Source organism: Pimephales promelas, chromosome 25 (assembly GCF_988280905.1).
Source record: "Pimephales promelas chromosome 25, fPimPro1.hap1.1, whole genome shotgun sequence".
NCBI classification, from domain to species: domain Eukaryota; kingdom Metazoa; phylum Chordata; class Actinopteri; order Cypriniformes; family Leuciscidae; genus Pimephales; species Pimephales promelas.
This window is the reverse complement of record NC_142793.1, coordinates 16,322,232-16,343,728: the sequence shown is the minus strand read 5'-3', so window position 1 is coordinate 16,343,728 and position 21,497 is coordinate 16,322,232. Positions and strand designations below refer to the sequence as shown.

At 35.6% G+C, this 21,497-nt stretch overlaps 1 protein-coding gene across 3 annotated transcripts; it reads left to right on the top strand.

The window, feature by feature from the left end:
* Window positions 1-1,122: 1,122 nt before the first annotated feature.
* Window positions 1,123-21,352, top strand: wt1a (WT1 transcription factor a). 3 transcript variants are annotated; one of them, XM_039648140.2, is made up of 9 exons: window positions 1,123-1,847; window positions 4,991-5,113; window positions 7,239-7,341; window positions 11,333-11,413; window positions 15,207-15,306; window positions 18,422-18,569; window positions 18,656-18,745; window positions 19,351-19,443; window positions 20,694-21,352. In XM_039648140.2, the coding sequence occupies exons 1-9, from the start codon at window positions 1,451-1,453 to the stop codon at window positions 20,813-20,815; spliced, it is 1,257 nt and encodes a 418-aa protein (XP_039504074.1). In that variant the 5' UTR covers window positions 1,123-1,450; the 3' UTR covers window positions 20,816-21,352. The 3 variants fall into 3 exon arrangements, with proteins under 3 accessions (XP_039504074.1, XP_039504075.1, XP_039504073.1); XM_039648141.2 differs by having other exon boundaries at window positions 11,330-11,413; window positions 19,351-19,434; XM_039648139.2 differs by having other exon boundaries at window positions 1,124-1,847; window positions 11,330-11,413.
* The last annotated feature ends 145 nt before the right edge of the window (window positions 21,353-21,497 follow it).

Sequence of the window (21,497 nt, the reverse complement as noted above, 5' to 3'; positions counted from 1 at the left end):
TTAGACTTTTTCATTGCAGCTAAACTAAGTTATTTTTAAAATGTATATTTTTATTTATAAGAAAACAGGATACGTTGCATACAATCGTTAACATGCTACACTAATTAGCTATTATTATTATAATTTTTTTTGGGAGAAAATAGCTGATACGGCCACTTGAGTAGCCTAGGCCTACATATCCGATATTAAATCATATAAAAAAAAGTAATAATTGATTGAGCATTTATTATTAGCCTATTATTATTATTATTATTATTATTATTATTATTATTATAACACTAGTATTGTTTAATATTCGTTTACATTTTTAATAAAAATGATGTTGCGGAGTCAATGATCTGGGTTTTTCGCTCTGCCATAAATAACGTCAAAAAAACAATTACAAGCCGTTTAATAATTAACCATTTCCTTTCTCGTATATATTGTTGCAACAACCCACTTATAAAATAATCATTATGCCTTCCATGCATGGCTATTACTTTTTACGCCTATTATTTTCTAAAGTCGCCCTAAATTATAAAAGGGCAGCATTTGTATAAGACCGTCTGAGCGAGAGAGAGAGATAGAAAAAAAAAAAAACATTAAGTTTGATGGATGTTAATGATAAAGCGCTTGCTTGCGCGCGGTCATTGATGCTGTAAGGTCAGCGCCTCAAAATGTAGTCTTGAAACAAAATGAAAGACTATTTAACCGAAGCATATGGTTATACAATAATTAGAACGAAAGGCCTGTCCCTTCACAAACTCAAATTCAAATTCTGAATGCAATTCAAAATAGATTTAAAATTAATTTCCACCTCTTAAATGTCCTTCAGATTTGTATATTACTTCAAGATATTACCTGCGCAGCCAAAGTCTGAAGTGCATTTAACAGCTTTATAGTGTCTGCTAAAATGTGTTTCAAAACTCATAAAAAGCCAGTCTCTGAATCATTGTTATCTATCCCGCCGACTCCCACAAACACACACACGTTATTGAGACTCCCTGCATGCTGTATGAGTATACAGGGAGGAGTATTGTACAGGGAGAAGTAAATGAATGAAGTGTTACACTCATCTTTCCTCACTAGCTCTGGCTCCTCCTCCTCCTCCCGACTCCTCAGACTGGCTCTGTATGTGAGCTCCTAGGCCTCCAAAGAAAACAGACACACAAGAGAGGAGGAACCTCTCTTCTGCTCTCCTCACTCCATTCACAGAGCCTGCGAGAACTTGCCCCTGCTGGGACCTCCCAACTGAGCCCCCGTTTTCTCCTCTCCCATTGTGACATGGACTATTCTGGTTGAAAACGTTAACACCGTTTTTAACGAAGAGCACTTTTTACTGGCCGTGACCCAACTTCGTCTAGCGATGACACCTTGACTTTGGATTTTAGCACCAAATCGAACTCGAACCAGATCCTCGTTGGACCTCGTCACTCAGCTGGGCCGTTCAGGTGTTTCAAGTACCCCGAAAATGGGTTCCGATGTACGTGACCTCAACACTCTTCTCCCTCCCGTAACCGCTCTGCCAGGGGGGAACGGTAACTGTGCCCTCCCCGTGAGCAGCACCCCGCAGTGGGCTCCTATGCTGGACTTTCACACCGGCGCACCCTACAGCTCGCTGGCCCCGCACTCCTTCATCAAGCAGGAGCCCAGCTGGGGCACGACCGACCCTCATGAAGACCCTCACTGTGGGCTGAGCGCCTTCACTGTGCACTTCTCTGGACAGTTCACTGGCACTGGGGCCTGCAGGTACGGAGCCTTCGGGGCCCCTACAGCCAGCCAGCCACCACCCACCCAGCCCAGGATGTTCAGCAATAGCCCTTACCTGTCCAACTGCATGGACAGCCAGCCCAGCTCCAGGAATCAGGGTGAGAAACTCCTTTAATGTCACTCATTCTGTTCCCGAACTGCTATAATTTGTCAATAGATATCATTTTTTTTAATTAATTATTAAGGGCACAAATCTCATTTTACTGGTATGAGGCCTATAACCTTGCCTATCTTAAATATCAGTTTAAATATCTGCTTAACACACATTTAATTGTCTGCTAAATACACTTTTAACCGTTTTAGGAAAGCTTGTAAAACACTTTTTGAAAAACATAAGTACTTTCTTTTTAGTTGGGATCTTGTAGGCTATGTCATTCCTCTCAGTTTCATAACATTTTTGAATTTGGACTATTTATATTTCTCAACAGTTGGCCTAAAAGTCAGTAAACATTCCTATTAATTATTAGGGACAAGAAACACCAAATGTACTGGTTATGGGGCCTATAACATGCTTTTTTATTTATTTAAATTGTATTCCAATTATTCGGTTTAAATATGTCTGCTTAATACATGAATTCAATTACATAGCTTGAAAAAAAAAAACTTAAAAAAATAAATAAAAGTACTTTATTTTTATTTCTTGAATGTCATCCCGCTCATCCATTTTATAATTGAATCATTTAAATTGCTCAACCATTGGCCTAAAAGTCACTCTTAATAAGTTTTATGTAAATTTGTTAATAAATTAAAATTAATTTGTATTAAAAACAATGTTTTATTTTAATTAAGGAGAACTTCGTTGACAAACTAAACCATTTATGCAAATACAATTATTTTTATAGACAGTTAAAAATAATACAGTTTTTTAATGTGAGGATGAGGAATGAGCGCAATTTGTACAGTGCATTACTATTTTATAGGACAACTTTTGAAGAGAGTGTAGTTTGTCAGGATGTGAGCTTGTTTTAACAGTAATGTATTAAGTGAGTAAATGCATTCTGTGATTTATCCATCACCAGGGCCATCACCTCACACATATTTGTCTGCCTTGAGTAATTATGTATCTCAATGCTCCTGTATTTGGCAAAACAGTTCCTCGTTATTTTACAGATATGCTCCAAACACCTCATCACACAGGCGTTTAATGCATGTTGGGTCATTGCTGTGTCAGTGTATAATGGACTTAAGGTTACTGGCTTGGGGGTTTCAACTTATGGGATAATAAAGATTTTTCAGTTAGACAAGACAAAGAAACATTTTCCTTTTCATGATGACAAATTGCATGAAAACAAAGACGAAAAACTGCACCTGCTAATAATATATAAATATATAAAAACTGAAAGATTATAATAAAGTAAAACTGATTTCAGATAAGCCAAAAAAAAAAAAATACAATTTGTTTAAGTAAATGTACATGTAGACAAAAATACCATAAATAAATGTATATTTAGTATAATTCAATAACTATAGTATTAGAGACTGTATTTTAAAAAAAAAATTACAGACTTTAAAAAAAATAACATCTAATGATTTTGCACGTTCCAAAACGTGATTTTACGTTTTAAATTATACAAAGAAAAATGTAAAAGAAATATTTGATCCTTTCTGATGATGCGTCACTTGGCCAGTTATTGGTTAATAAAATTGATTTTTCTTCTCTCATTTCTCATTATTTTGGTGTAACAACTTTTATCCGTGTTGGTACTATTTGATAAAAATTTCCACATTATATTAAAAATATTTGAAAACAAGTAATAAATATGTTTTTTTTTATGTAAAAATGTATTTGAACATATATACTCTGTAAATTATATAATCAATAAGTTATGACAACATATGTTTTTACAGTCAAACCAAAAATTATGCAGACCCCAGATATAATTTTTGATGCTTTTTTAACTAATTGGTGCAGGACACTATAGTTAATTTATGTACACGAGGATAGCAAGGTGTCTGAATAATTTTTGGTATTTTTATTAAAATAAGTTAAGCAATTTTTAACCCTTTTTATAAGTTATACAAGACTCAACTAATTAAAGTCAGTTTAATGTCATTTAAGTTGAAATGACTTAAACTTCCAAGTTTTTACAGTGCATATGATGAGCAGATTTTGCCCTCAATAATAAAACAAGATCATCAATAATAATAAATAACATCAGACATGAGATCTTGTTGTGGGTGCTTGAGTTACCCCAGGCATAGAGGAATTTATAAAAACACTAACACTCCCTCAGACATCTGATACTTTAAAGTTCTAAATTGCATTTTGGAAATCTAAAGTTACAATTAATTGTGGGTGCTGCCACTTTCCACAATGCCAGGCCACACTTAGAGCCAGTGACCAGCACTTCACTGACTCCCAGGTTAAAGCTCTAGCTGAGACCTGGTAGGGTGGAAGAGAAATGGTCATCTTTAATGAGTTTTTCTCTCTCTGAGGTGAAAGTGGTTGGCTTGTAATTAATGAAGATGGTGGTGGGAGACCATGATTTACGATGTTACGTCTGACCTGGGGTTAGACCGAGGCATGATTCACCCCCTAAACCTGGTGTCGGCTCTCGGCTACACCGTCCTGCCAGCGTTTGTTTTCCTCGCACAGCTTGTCCGCTCACCCCCGCTGGGCAATGGAGGGGTGATTAGGATCCAAAGAAGAATATTCCTATTATCTGGAGAGTAGCTGCGTGTTTCTGTTAAATAACAACTACTAGATTTGCTGATGTCATTTTTATTTTTTGACACTTCATCTAAAATGCAAAATTTTGAAGTTAACGGAATAATTACGCAATCCTAAAATGACTTAAACATAAATGGCATCTGGTCTTCACCCTTTATTAAAATATTATTAAAAATCTGTTGAAGATTTTGTAAGCATATTGTGTTGTACTTGGAGTCAATTGTTTTATTTGCAATGAAACATGCCAAATTGTGCAGACATAATTGTTGGCCAGGCTGTCATACTTTATATTTTTCTCTGCAAATACATTTCAAAACTGAACATTTCAACAGAAAATATTTGCAGTTTACCGAATAATTAGGAAGTTCTAAAATGTCTAAAACATAAATGGTATACAATCTAGATTTAAAATAGTTTTTTTAACGGTTTTAAAATATTTCTGACCTCATTTATATTTGTTAAGGTTACAGAATAATAAGGCAATTCAAAATGTTCAAATATATGTAAAACACGTTTTAAAATAATATTTTAAACACTTCTGACTTCATTTATATTATCTGTCCCATGCAGGTTACGGCACAGTTGCTTTTGATGGAGGCACAAACTACGGACACACGCCTTCCCACCACACCTCGCAGTTTCCCAACCATTCCTTCAAACACGAGGACCCCATCACGCAGCAAAGCAACATGGGTAAACACATACACACCATGCACTAAATTACATTTTATTGTTTGTATAAATGCATTTATTGGAGGAGACTCTAATCTGAAAACACTCTCTGCATGTTTGAGATCCTGCCCTTCCTCTTTGAACTCACATAGCGGTTTCTGTAATGTCATTCAGGGGGCAAGTTGCACAAAACGTCCCATCGCTGAACAGTAAATCAGCCCAAACTCTTCTTTCTCCCCATAGTCCTCTCTGCTCTTATGCACGTCATTATGTTGAAAATCAGCAAACAGCTAACCGGACGATTTGGTGTTCATTGTGCCGCAGTAAATTCTCCCTGAGGTCTCGGTGCTAGTGACCAGAAGACTCTGCAATGTAAGATCCCTTTCGGAATGTTTAGAACTACCATGGGACGCATTCACAATATGGGGGCCGGATGAGCCAAAGCAGCGATTCCTCATTTGCACTCGAAACGGAGAGCGAGGGTTTGCGTGCTTTATGGCTTCAAAGAAACTCAGCCCGTTGTTTTCATAACTGCGAAGTGTACTCGGCTGCGTCTCCATAACCCTCCCTCACGCTCATATTCCCTTTGTAAGCCGGACTACACACCACACATGCTCGATCATGCGTTTAGCTGGAACTGCAAAGTTATGATACTCTTAGCATCCATGCATGGTTATTTTCCATGGGGGACTCAAGAAAAACAAATGTTCAATCTCGTCAATTTAATTATTCAAAACAAAATGTATTAAAAATCAAACACAATGTTGTTATCCAAGGTGTGATGGTGGAGAAACAATAGAAAAGTATTGTCAAGGAAAAAAATCTCTATCTTTAATCACATCATGTTTATTTATAATACATTTATTTAAAAACAAAAGAAATTGCCTCAAAGTTCTGTACACCTCAGACCATGACATGATAAAAAAATAAAAACATATTTAAGCATTTTTATAATATTTTATAATCATTTTTGGTCCCACTTTATATTAAGTGGCTTTAAGTACTATGTACCTACATTGAACAATAAGTACAATGTATTATTGTGTTCCTGTTGTATTGTAAAACACTTTTGCTGCTATTGAGGTGTGATACGGGTAAGGTTAGGGACAGGTGTGGTGGTATGGGTCGGTTTAAGGGTAGGTTAAGGTGTGAGGGGAGGGTCAACTGTGTAATTACAAATGTAGTTACATAAATTAATTATAGCTGTAATTACATGCTGGAATTTTAAAATGTAAGTACAATGTAAAAAACAAGTATGTACACAATAATTCCATTGTATCAAATTATTAATTTCAATGTAAGTACATAGTACTTAAAGCCACTTAATAAAAAGTGGGACCAATATAATATAATAGATAGATACAACGTGTGTGTCTGCACTGTAAAAATGAACACACTTTATCTAATCAATGAAATTGTGGCAACAGATCACAAGCAATATTATTGATTAAATTGAACAAATTAGAATTGAGTAATAATTAATCAAATTATTCCTTAAAAGTTAACTATTTAAAATGAGTAAAGTTTACACCAAAAATTAAACAAAAATATCTCACTAACAGACAGACGTCAAAGATTAATTAAGAACTCTATTTTAAATTGCCAACATTGAAGACACCTGATGTTAACAAGCAGAATCAATGAAGCAGAAAACCGTCATTTTAAAACAAACCTAAAACAAACACCGATCATCATAATGGTGACTTAAATGTACGTTTTACTCATTTTAAATGGTAACTTTTAATTTGATTAATTATTACTCAATTCTATTGTTAAATTAAAATTAATAATATTGCTTGTAATCTTTTGATTATATAAAGCGCATTCATTCATTTTTACAGTGTGTGTGTGTGTATGTGCGCTATGGTAAACCATTATGGAGACAAAATGTCCCCACAAAGATTCTATCCCCATGAGGAAAACAGCTTATAAATCATACGAGGTGATGTTTTTTGAAAATGTAAAAGTGCAAAACGTTTTCTGTGATTGGTAGGTTTAGGGTTAGTGTAAAGGGATAGAATAAGTATAAAAACCATTATGTCTATGGGAAGTCCCAATAAAACCTGAAAACACAACATGCGTGTGTGTCTGTATATATGGCCAATGCTATCAAAGGCTTCTCATTAATACGCGTGTTGCATTTCAGGTGAGCAGCAGTATCCCGTCCCTCCTCCAGTGTACGGTTGTCACACTCCGTCTGACAGCTGTACAGGAAGTCAGGCCCTGCTCCTGAGGAACCCGTACAACAGGTAGGGCTGTCCATCACACAAATAACATCTCAAGGTCTTCTGAAACATGTTCCTCACACACGACTCCTCTCTCTCTGTCTGCTAAACTTACATCATTGCGCTTCAGATGTTTCTGAAATGCTGCCTTAACAGAAAAACAGACGTCATGCAATTTAATATACATCTTTAAAGATAGGAAAAATGTCCAGACAGGCTACGGCTGATAGTTGTCAGGACACTCTGGGCGCAGGAAGTTCAAATGCAGTTCTGTTCATTAACCAGGCCCGTGTAACAATCAGAGATGCTTCAAATTCTGTTATGGCGGCTCCAAAAAGTCACGCTGCCACTGAGCACGTAGAGGAAGCGGGGAAGTAAAATAACAAGAGGAGGAAAAGGAGGAAAACTTGTTCGTACAGGATGTTCAAATAAAGTTTCTGCATGGATTTTTTTTTTTTTTTAATTGCATTATCAAAATACACTATGGTTCAAAAGTTTGGGGTCGGTAAGATTTTTAAAAATGTTTTTAAAGAAGTCTCTTATGCTCACCAAGGCTGCATTTTTTTGGTCAAAATAAAGTAAAAATTCAGTGAAATTCACTGTTTTTTTTTTGTCTTCAGTGTCACATGATCTTTCAGAAATCCTTCTAATATCCTCAAGAAAAAATGTATTATTATTATTATAAGATTACTATAGATTATATTACAAGATTCTCCGATTAATAGAAAGTGCAAAACAACAGCATTAATTTGAAATAGAAATCATTTGTCCCTACTGAATAAAAGTATTAATTTCTATAAAAAATAAACATTTATGAAAAATAAGAGGAAACTGGGCGCTCAAAAAATCCCAAATTACAAGTGTCAGGGGTTAAAAATGCAAAATGGTGTAATTTCATTTGACAGAATCTTGCCAAATCAAAGCTGGATTCTGTCAAACATGCTTAATAAAGGTCAAGTGCTGAACAGCAGTGTGTACTACGCCAAGACAAGCGCTTTAATCCACCACCCGCTTGCACTTTCAGACCAGCTCTGAATTCTTTCATTCTGATAAGTGGTTAACAGTTCTCGGAGGACTTCCATTCGCAACTTTGTCTAACAGTACGAGTACTACGGCCCCAAAATCATCTCACATTCCTCGAATGCTTTCGCTATGTTGTTTTTCCAGCGCAGAGGGAACATAAAGATTCAAAATAACAGAATTGGGATGATAAGAGGACTCTGACTCAGGTCAAACCGCATTTTCCAGTTCCCGCTTCTCTGCTTTGTAATAAACAGGCCGCAGTGAGGCGGCTGTGAATCGTCAAATCAAAATGCTGTGCCGCTTTTCAAATCAAATGCCTGGTACCTACAGCTCTGTATTTACACAGGCCTCTAGGTTAAAGCGTTCTTTTTTTTAAGGTTTTTTTAGGTAGCACTAGGTGACTGGAATAAAAACATGACCAGATTATCAAAGTTAAATTAGGTTGTTGTTAATCTCAAAGGCAGATGTAGTTTAAGCTATTCACATCTACAGGCTTCCTCCATCTGGTGTGTCAAAAATGACAAAAAACAAAGATCCAGACCATGTTGTACAGAGAATCTACCAGACCACTGTTATATCTGACCAAACTATTAGTTTTTTTCTGTGTATTTGACTCCGTTTAAAGCAATTTTCCAGATTATGTTTAAAAAAAGAACTGACATCTGTTAAAACCTGCTATTATTTGAGTTACGAAGCTGTATAAATCATAATATTTACAGTTGTTCTAAGGTTATAGTCATTATGTTGTCATGTCATCGAATTGTAAAATTGGATATTACTTTACACACAGAAAAGATGAGTAAGCATTATTTTTTTTTTTTGCGCACTAAAACCACTGCACTGTACGAAACGATATGATCATAAGTTATGACAACATTGCTTTAACTCGTCAAAATAATTTAAGCAATTTCAACTTTTTTCTAACTAATTTTTTTAAAATGTCAGTTTAACGTAATTTAAGTTGAAATGACTTAAACATCTTAGTTTGTTGTACTTAATTTAATGCAGGGATTTTTTTTTATTTTTTTTTTTTACAGTGATTCTTCGGTTAAAACCTGTGTATTATCTACTTAAAATGACTATAAAATATTTGACTTATACAGCTTTAGCAGTTTAAGTTTATGGTTTTAGGCATTACCTCATAAAATCTGATATAACTTCACAGAATAGATTAGTAAGCAATTTTTGCACACTAAAATCATGTTATTGCATATTGTTTACTGTATGTCTTATGCACTGTAAAAAATGATTTTTTGGTTAAGTAAATACTAGTGAAAAAACCCAATGTAATTTACTTGAAAAAGTTAGTTCAGGCAAGAATTTTAAAAAACTAAGTAAATTCCATATCAGTACTTATTTCAAGCGAGTATAAATGAAAGTGTAATATCAACTCAATAAAATTAAGTAAAAATTACTCAACTTTTCTGATGCTGGGGTTCCCATCATGCACTGGACCTTGAATAATTAATGAGGTTCATTTTTCACTGGTTTCCAGCTGTATTTACACTGTTTTATCATTGATTTTTGTTGTCAGTATTAGTAAATTGCCATTTTGTGACATTTCGAGTACATTTTTTGCTTAAAACGACACATTCAAACACAAAAACGATCCATCAAATGTTACCACCATTGTGTATTGTCTACCAAGTATTGAGGTGTTTGCATTCACATAAGGCTTCTAGTCTGACATGATGTATATATAAATTACTTAGATGATCTAAGTAAAGAACATACTATAAATGACTAATAAAATTCAAGATAATTGTTTTAGTGAAGTGTAATACAAAGGCAAAGGTAATCGGTATTAATCAACCTTTTACAAGCCGAGTTAAAATTACTTATTTTTTGTAAAGTTTACTTAATTCCACATTCCAAGTAAATTTAACTTAAAGATTTCTAATTAAAGCTACTGATAAATATGTTTAGGTTTTTACTTGGCAAATCTTTGTAAATTTACTAGCATTTTCTGAGTGAGATCGTTTAGCAAGGTTTTTTCAAGTAAATCCTACTCCAAATGTTTTACAGTGTGGCTATACTTTAGAAACAGTGAGTATTACTGTCTGGCTCGGTCATGCATTTAAAAGAATACTCTAGGTTAATTTTATGAAAGCACTAACATTAATTATGTTAAAAACAGCATTATATGAGCTGCAAAAGCTGTGTAAATCATAATTCTTTAGTCGTTTTAAGGTTTTAGGCACAACATTGTCATTGTCAGTGCACTGAGTTGTAAAACTGGAACTTTACACATAAAAGACTAGTAAGCAATTTTTGCACGCTAAAACCGTGTTAGCGCAAAATTAGTGGCTAAATCTAGTGGCTATACTTTTAAAACAGTGAGGGATTTTAACATTTAATTTTGGCTCTATTTAACTCAATGTAATGCCATAAATGCTATTGATAGAATTAAACGTGCTAAATATGCCTTTATTTTAAAGTTATCATTATTGAAATAGTCCTGTAACATTTTTAACACGCATGTAAAAGGGCCGTATGACATAATTGTAGTTTTTCAAAACAAACTCTTGATGATGAAATACTGTTATGTTCCTTCAACAGTGAAGCAAGCACAGTACCAGGTACCAGTTCATACCGTCGTATACTGTTGCCTGTCCATGATGAAACACTATGATGTCAGAGTTGCTGTAGATAAATCCAAACTATGTGTTTGAGCACCTGGCAGGGTAACTAATGGTTCTACGGACAGGCTTTTAATAACGTATGGCAGGTTTTTGGTCAGAGGGATGACCTGATTAACCGATCACCCCGGTGGTGTGGGTAAACTCCTTCTTTTTTTCTTCTTCTGCGCTTATGACACATTCATTTGCTGTTACCCAGGATGCCTTTGTCAAAAAGGCTATTTTTCATCCACACATTCTTTACTTGTGACAGTGGTTGCTGGTTTTTAATATTAAGTGAGCTTGTTGTAAAGGAAAATACTGTACATGCACATTTTCTTAAATAGTGTTTCTGTTGTTTTCAATCCCAGCAGCGATAATTTATATCAAATGGCGTCACAGTTGGAGTGCATGGGGTGGAATCCTGTCAACCCTTTGGCATCCACTATAAAGAGGTAGGTCGACTTGACCCGCTCCTGTCATGTCGGAAATTCTTCTGTGATTTGGATTTGCTTCAGCAAAGAGAAGGACTTATAATAGGCTTCGTTTGAGCTGGCGCTTAATATGATAATAGGTCTGAATGCAAGTTGAATTACAGTATATGTGCAAACCACATCGGTTTGGGTTCTGTTTCTTCAATGGTACATTGCCATGAATGTCAGAAAGGACAATTTAAATTCATTGCAAAAAGTTGAACACTGGCCAGAGCATTCATTAAGCATTCTTACATAAAACTTTTCAAAAATATTGACAGAGTTTCCTGCGCTACTTATTTAACTGAATTAACAACGCGAAACAGAAAGCATGATCAATGCAGTCCGATACGAATTAAAGCTGCAAGCAGCAATGAATGGGCCCTCGCACTGGTGCCAACGCCACCCTTAAGAAAACAGTGAATGGTGGGGAAAATGTAGTTAAATGGTTAATATAGGAGGACTATGTCAAAGTCATTTATATGTACCACAGTTCCTGCCACCAGCTGGTTGGCGCTATGTCTATAACTAAATATTGCATATGTAGATGTCTCCAGGCCAGAACTTTTATAAAAATGTTTGGGGCAGATTAGACATGGAGTAACAATTTCCTGTTTCATGGGATTAATAATTTGCTTTAACCCTAGCTAAGTGTTGCTAGCATGGACAGCGCGTCTCTGTTTCCTTCCACTGTAGAGAAATGAAGCCAAAATATCCCAGTAATGGACAATTACGTCGTTCAGAGGTTACCGTCGTCCGCGGTATCAAGGTTCTGTGCACTGCATTACCGCAGACTCAAACCTATAGGAGAAATCTCTGCGTGAGGTTTCGTAAAATGACATAACTACCTAAAATGACAGAAATCATCTTTCTGAAAATTATTTGAAGTGTAATTGGATTTTTTAGTTTGGCTCACGTTCCATTCGATTACATGGAGGGGGTTTGGGTTTGTATACTGCGGCGAGCCACCAGGGGGTGATCGAAATGGCTTCACTTTTCAGGACTTGTGCGACCCACTTGGGTTTAGCATGTTTAACATTTGATATCATATTTTAATACCGTTTTAAAATGTTAGGAGTGCATTGCAGTGTAAAACATGACACTTCCTGTTGATAGTATGTGTTGCTGTGACTAACAAAATATTGGAATGTAGATATCTTCAGGCCATAACTTTTAAGAAACATGAAGATTGGGCTAGATTGGACATCGCATGTATCCTACAAGTAACAACTTCCTTTTTCATGGACTCAGATTACAATACGAATGACTCTTATAACAACATGACATCATGACTTTTGCGTAAACATACACGCCACTTTCAAGTCAAGTTGCGTGTTATCTATACGCATTTTGAGCTATCCGCGTGTCTACGCCATTAATGTCCGAGTGATTCCGCGTGCATGTACACGCCGTTAAATGTCCGAGCGAAACGAAGCAAAATGTAGATCTACATCTGGGGAGCGATATTTTTTTTTTCTAGGATGGTAGGGAAAGACTCATTAATGCTATTAACCCCCGTGACGGGTAGGTTTAGTGACGGGGTTGGTCATATATTTATATATACAGTAATGTAACGTTAAGTCAACGGCGTTCATAAACACGCTGAAAAGCGATTATGCGCGTTGATAGCAGGCCAAAAATTATAAGAAGGCTTTTTTGTAGTGAAACAAAAACATACACCTCAGAGTAGTCTGATTCTGAACTCTTGTAAATGATTCTAATGAGTCGGTTCTTTTTAGTGAATCAAAAACTGACTGTGTAGTCTGATTCCTTATGAGCCAGCTCTTTTCAGTGCATCACACACATACTAGTGCAGTCCGACTGAACGAATTACTTCTGATTCTTTTTAGTGAATCAAACACATACAGCTTACAACTAACTTTGAGACCAAGTATGCGTTTTTCAGTAAAATTTTAGTGTGTTTAAAAACAAAGCGCAGTGTAGTCGGATTCCCCTCAAGCAAAAGTCATTTCCCCTCAACTTTCTACTCTTGTGCCAGAGAGTAGAGTGTGCACATACAGAATTAGCCTCTGTTTTGTCTGGCTAGGGAATGATATCCTGCCATATATTTCTGCCAGTGGCACCTCAGCCTTGACCAGGCCGAGCGCCGGCCCGCCGGGAGGAAGGGAGCCGTGCAGGGGGGAGGTGGAAGTGCATCAGTGCACAATGGGACAGCCTCTACTCCCACTGGGACCCAAGCGAGAATCCGCAGTCACGTTCGGCCAGGCGGGAGGAGGCTGTGACCTCTTTCCAGCCTCTCTGAAAGAGTCAGTGGAGCCCTGGGTGACGGAATGATTCATGTGCTGATAAATGAGAAGGACGGTGCTGGTTTCGGTTGAGGAAAAATCAGACACGCTGATCGATCCCAAGGGGGCTGCCATGGAAGCGTTGCTGTGGCTCCTCAATCCAAACTTAATCATTCCTATATACGTCCAACAATCTAAAGCTCTTCGCATTCCTCCAAATCCCATGTCTGTCACAAGACCAAGGTGGTTCGGCTTGGGTGAATGAATGAACTGTGAGAAGATTTACTGCAGGATGCTGTTTTGAACTGTCTGGCTGGTCTTGCATAGAGACAATACCTCACGAACTGTTACACAAAATTCGTGAAATTTTGTTCGAGCAAGGCAAAGATCTTGGCAGTAACATAATGTGTGGTCTTTTGTTCAAAGGGGAAACATGGTTCAGAATTGTCCTGAGAAACATGTATTTACAGCGCGACGTAAAAAGGCATACCGTTGAGGTTCAGGCAGAAGTTCAACAGTGAGCAAGACCATACATTCCCCATTCATCTCTCTGACTGGTCCTACCTCAAATGTTTAGGGCAAAAATATTGCTCTTTGAAACAGGGAGCAATTTGCCCCAATGTCAGGATGAGTTACAAAGACATGAATCTGTGTATTTTATGGCTAGCAATGCCCTCTATACGTCATCCAAACTTTGTGAAATAATGCATGGAGAGATTTAGGAAGGACTTATGTACGAACTGCTGTCGTACATAAGTAGGAAAGTTATGAGGTAGAATTACATTTTGTGAAGAGCTGCTATAACTTAGAGCAATTTTTGACATTTTTACATGCATCAAAAAGCATGTCTTAATGATATTCTAGTTGTCATTGCAATTAACTATAAAATTTAAGACAAACAGGTATAGAGACAAATTAAATTGTTCATTAAATGTATATTAAATTATTGTTTTTCCTCCACAAAATAACAGATCTCCACACTATTTTAATCTTTTAAGTAAAAATAGCTGATACTATGACTTGTTTTCTATGTAAAAAAACATGTACAAATGTACAAAAATGTTTTTAACATCATAAGAAATCTCTTATGCTCACCAAGGTTACATTTATTTGAAAAAACATTAATATTGTGAAGTAATATTACAGTTAAAATAACTTCAGAAATCATTCTAATATGCTGAAAATAATAAGAAAGATTTTATAAGAACAGGTGTGCCGCTTGATATTTTTGTGGAAATGTGATACATTATTTTTATGGATTTTTTGATAAATAGAAAGTTTTTAAAAAGCATTTATTTGGAATAAAAATCTTTTGTAAAGTTGTGATAAATGTAATGCATCCTTGATTAATCTGTTATTCATTTTTTTTTTAATCTCACTGATCTCAAACTTTTAAACATTTCCATTTTTCCTATGTTTTAATAGTCACAAAATGTTATCACATTATTTATACGTATAGCAATCAGTTTGCATCACTTTATTCCATCTGATCACAATAACGAAATATTCTCCCTTCTGAACACAAACAGTCACGCAGGAGGGTATGAGAGCGACCCCAGCACACCCATGGTCTACAGCTGCAGCACGCAGTACCGCATCCACACCCACGGTGTCTTCAGAGGCCTTCAGGTCAGTATCTCTAACTCACGGCACACTTGAGTTCACTCCCAGGACACACTAAGATTCTTTGTGCTCTTGGGATGTGCTCACATTGGGCCAAGGTCAGGCCACGGCGTACAAAGACACACAGGGACTTAATACTCAACCCTTAATCAAAAGGTTGATTATACAACTTGCTAAAATGAATAACTCAAAAAGAAAAAGAAAGGATTTAGAAGTGTGATACAGTGCCTTAAATAACTTATAATAAAAAAAGAGACAAATGTAATTTAAAAAGAAGGTGCTGAAGAGAACCATCTGACGCAATGAGGAGGCTATGCGAGAGGAAGCAGGCCCCTGCCAAAATAGCTGAGAGATTTGAAAGGCATTTCAGGATGAAAAGCGAAGAGGAATCACTTAAAAAAGTCCATTAGCCATAAAGCTGCAGTTTCCAGTTGCCTGCTGCTCATGCATATAAATCATTAGCTCTTAATTAATGTCTGTCAGCGGCCTTAAAGCAGTAAAAGAAGAGATACTCCAGAGCTGCTCTTGTTCAGAATGGGATGCTTTTCTTCACTTCTCTGTTTACTCTTTCTTTTCTTATTGCATAAATGCGTGGATTTTTCAGCTAGTGGTAGAGGGGGGTGGAGGGGGGGTAGATAGATAGATAGATAGACAGACAGACAGATTGGATAGATAGATAGATAGATAGAAAAGTGACAGACAGATAGATAGAAAAGTGAAATATAGATAGAAAAGTGATAGATAGATGAGTGATAGATAGATAGAAAAGTGACAGACAGACAGATAGATAGAAAAGTGAAAGATAGATAGATAGAAAAGTGAAAGATAGATAGATAGAAAAGTGATAGATAGAAAAGTGATAGATAGATAAGTGATAGATAGATAGATAGATAGATAGATAGATAGATAGATAGATAGATAGATAGATAGATAGATAGATAGATAGATAGATAGATAGATAGAAAAGTGATAGATAGATAGATAGATAGACAGATTGGATAGATAGATAGATAGACAGACAGACAGACAGATTGGATAGATAGATAGATAGATAGATAGATAGATAGATAGATAGACAGACAGACAGACAGACAGACAGACAGACAGACAGACAGACAGACAGACAGATTGAATAGATAGATAGATAGATAGATAGATAGATAGATAGATAGATAGATAGATAGATAGATAGATAGATAGATAGATAGATAGAAAAGTGACAGACAGACAGATAGATAGAAAAGTGATAGATAGATAAGTGATAGATAGATAGATAGATAGATAGATAGATAGATAGATAGATAGATAGATAGATAGATAGATAGATAGATAGATAGATAGATAGATAGATAGATAGATAGATAGATAGATAGATAGAAAGAAAAGTGACAGATAGATAGATAGAAAAGTGACAGACAGATAGATAGAAAAGTGAAATATAGATAAAAAAGAAAAAAATGATAGATAGATAAGTGATAGATAGATAGAAAAGTGACAGACAGACAGATAGATAGAAAAGTGAAAGATAGATAGATAGAAAAGGGAAAGATAGATAGATAGAAAAGTGATAGATAGAAAAGTGATAGATAGATAGATAGATAGATAGATAGATAGATAGATAGATAGATAGATAGATAGATAGATAGATAGATAGATAGATAGATAGATAGATAGATAGATAGATAGATAGATATAGATAGCAAGAAAAGTGATAGATAGATAGATAGATAGATAGATAGATAGATAGATAGATAGATAGATAGATAGATAGATAGATAGATAGATAGATAGATAGATAGATAGATAGATAGAAAAGTGATAGATAGATAGATAGATAGACAGATTGGATAGATAGATAGATAGACAGACAGACAGACAGATTGGATAGATAGATAGATAGATAGATAGATAGATAGATAGATAGATAGACAGACAGACAGACAGACAGACAGACAGACAGACAGACAGATTGAATAGATAGATAGATAGATAGATAGATAGATAGATAGATAGATAGATAGATAGATAGATAGATAGATAGATAGATAGATAGATAGATAGATAGATAGATAGATAGATAGATAGATAGAAAAGTGACAGACAGACAGATAGATAGAAAAGTGATAGATAGATAAGTGATAGATAGATAGATAGATAGATAGAAAAGTGACAGATAGATAGATAGAAAAGTGACAGACAGATAGATAGAAAAGTGAAATATAGATAAAAAAGAAAAAAATGATAGATAGATAAGTGATAGATAGATAGAAAAGTGACAGACAGACAGATAGATAGAAAAGTGAAAGATAGATAGATAGAAAAGGGAAAGATAGATAGATAGAAAAGTGATAGATAGAAAAGTGATAGATAGAAAAGTGATAGATAGATAGATAGATAGATAGATAGATAGATAGATAGATAGATAGATAGATAGATAGATAGATAGATAGATAGATAGATAGATATAGATAGCAAGAAAAGTGATAGATAGATAGATAGATAGATAGATAGATAGATAGATAGATAGATAGATAGATAGATAGATAGATAGAAAAGTGACAGATAGATAGATGTTTGCGAATGTATACAATACATTAGTTTAAATTAAGCATTTAGAACAGCTTATCTGAACGAAACTGTCACAAACAAATCAGACGTAGCATGCTAGCCCGCTGGGGTGTATTGCTTAGCCTGCTGTGTTATCATCCCCATGGGGTCAATATATAAGTCTGGCACTACAGCAGTAGAACAGTTTTAGTAATTTACTTATCAATAACACTTAACACTCATTCATTACCATGCCAGCGTACGGAAACGCCATTATGCTAAGCACTGGTTAATTAAGAGCAGATGGGCTTTAGCAGTGGGCAAATGAGGGAAACGGGAGGAACAGGGGGAGTGAAGCAGTGAAATAAGGTCTGCCTAACGTCCGTGACTAACCGTTCACAGTTAGAGCTCATATCAGTAGCATGGGTAAATCTGAATAATCATTTCACAGCTAATTCTGCAGTAATGAACCGACTGGGCATGCTAATCATTAGCGCTTTTCTGCATGGGCAGTGGGTTTGGATGTCTTGTTTGGTGCTGTAGCACGAATTGAATGTTGTCGACTTTCTCACAGGACGTGCGGAGAGTACCGGGCATTACACCCGCCATTGTGCGTTCATCCGAGACCAACGAAAAAAGGCCGTTCATGTGCGCCTACCCGGGCTGTAACAAAAGATACTTTAAACTTTCTCACTTACAGATGCACAGTCGTAAACACACAGGTAAGACAACCCACAAATGTTATTAGTTAGCATTAGCACAAATGCTAAGGTTATCATTAACATGTTTGGTTGTATTAAACTCATAGGGGAGAAACCCTATCAGTGTGACTTCACAGACTGTGGTCGCAGGTTCTCCAGATCAGACCAGCTCAAACGACACCAGAGAAGACACACAGGTTTGCGCCTCTGTCCCTTATTATTTCTGTCTTCCTGTTTTCCCTCTCGTTTTCCTTGTAGCGAAACTATTCGGTAAGGGACGCAAACGATTAGATCTAAGCTTTCTTGTGAAGAAATACAGTTTATCATACTTTTTACATGAATACTTGTTACAGAGATTTATTGATTTTTGGATTTCCCAGAATCCCCAAACTTGCATGCTACAGTAGTTCTGCCATAGAAAGATATGGTAAGTTTCTATTGGTGAATTCACCAATAGAAACACTGCCATGCAAGTAGAATCATGCTAATGAGGCTAATTTCCCCATATCTTTTCCAAAAAGGTGTGATAACTTAAGTGCTCGACTTAAGGTCGGCTAAACGTTTACATTTTCACTTGCGTTCCAAGTGTGTGAAAACATTACAGTTTTACGAGTTAACATTTAGCACAAGTGTATTGCTATCTGGCCATTCTCTCTTTAGACATTGATCTCACATACTTAATTCAAGACTATTTTTTTTCTCTCTGACACATTTTGGCATGGTCTCTCTACTGTAGCCTGTACCCGTTCTCTCCTTGTGTGTGTGAGTGTGACCACACTTGTATGTTCCTGTGTGTGTGTAGGCGTTAAGCCATTCCAGTGCGAAACCTGTCAGAGAAAGTTCTCACGGTCAGACCATCTTAAGACCCACACCCGGACACATACAGGTAAAACAAGTGCGTAAACCTTTTCATTTTTTCATGATTTGCTCCTCTCTTTCCACTCTTTCAATAGTTGAAGATACCGAGGTCACCTTTATCATTATGTTATCAGTTTGCATTCAAAAGTGAATGCTAAAAAAATCTAAACTGAATTGCAGTGGTTCTTAACTACGCATAGACTACGGAGCGCCTAAAGGGACATGGACTCAAATGCAAAGTTGCTCGGATGAGCTCAAACATTTTTCAAGTAAATGCAAAGTTTCACGAGGAAACTCAAAACAAAAGCATTGAAATATAATTTTTCCTCCCATGACTTTTTATTTTTACATCACTGTCCCTTTAGGGGCTCCATAGATAGACTCATATCAGTTTAACAGATTATTTAAACCAAAATATTTAATACCAGTACTTTAACTTAAAATGTTACCAGTTCTTTGATAGTCAATTTTGCTTATCTAGAGAAAAAAAAAATCAACTATAGTATTCATAAGTAAAGTGAGTTACTTAATGTAATAATAATATTTACTCAACTTTTTTAAATAGTCAGATGCAGACCGTCTATGCATTTAATAAAGAATATAATCTATATTTTAAATCTATATTTTCTCAAATAAACTTGTGACTATTGAGATCAGAAAACAAATTTGGCATAAATATAATGGATACATACAGTATAATGTACTGTATACATATAACACATAAATGAAACAAAGAAATATATAATCGATCTTTCAATTTGTTATAAGGATAAATTCAGTACTGAATTAAAAGTTTTTTTTTTTTAAGTCCTAAATATAAGATGTTATTAGTATTATCATAAATAGCACGGGTCCAACAATATACAAAATGATTATTATAACTAAACGCTTTGTAGGAAAATTCTGATTTCTGAATATATTGAATTTTAATGTATTTCAGTGTTTTTGGACAAGTGGCTGATGAATTTCTACCAATTTTCAACCAAAAACAAACATCATATAATTAGTGTTTTCTCCTTTTAATAAGTAGATTAATTATTTAATTATTTTTTTTATGATTTGTTATCCATTACACAATGATATACTTGGTTGCATTTTATTGTTTGCGTTAAGCAAAATTTATAAGATTTTTTTTTATATATATATAAAATTTGAGAAAAATAGAAATAGAACACACCAGTGTTATAAGGTGACCTCAATATTATTTAATAATGCTGCTATTCCTTACTGCTCCCTACTTTTACCTCCGATTCCATCCTAATGTTTGTATCTTTTTCTCTCTCTCAGGTGAGAAACCCTTTAACTGCAGATGGCCAAACTGTCAGAAGAAGTTTGCCAGGTCTGATGAGCTCGTCCGGCACCACAATATGCACCAGAGGAATCTGACGAAACTGCAGCTGGCCATCTGAGCCGTGTCCCATTGGCAGTGGCTCCTCTTGGGTGCTGGTGCGGTCCCGTCCCAGAGCATAAACTGCAGCTTGTTTAAGGAAAAGCCTGTTTTCCTTTATAATAGTTCAGGTGATGGAGTTGCAAGACATGGCAACAGCACTCTTTATCTGCAGGTGCAGCGCCCCCTAGAGGCAGCTCACAACGGGCCCTTATAAAACACTACAATGGTGTCAATGTACAAGCATCTGTTTCCAGTGAGGAAACCTTACGTCTTTTAATATGATTTTGAGATTTGGGATGTGAAATATTATGTATCTAACAAGTAATTAAGTAGTGTTTTAGACTAATTTATTATGTTTGTTGTAAATTAAACTCTTCAAACTATCTGTCCTCATGTTGTATCTAGAATTGTAAAACTCTCTCCACTGAAGTGCTCATCCATGCTGTTTGTAAAAAATCCACTCTTTTTGACCTTACCAGTTAATTTATGAGTAGGTCACACTGGTTATGTGGCTGAGCGATTGTGGTCAAGTTGTAAATATTCATTAAAGTTTCAATCCTCAGCAAAAACACCAAAAAAAAAAAAAAAAAAAATCTAGGCAAAATTCTGGTTATGGAAAATGTGACACATAAGTAACATAAGAAATGTGAAACATTTGGATAAAAATGTTTTTTTTTTTTTTTTAAATGAGCTTTATTTGT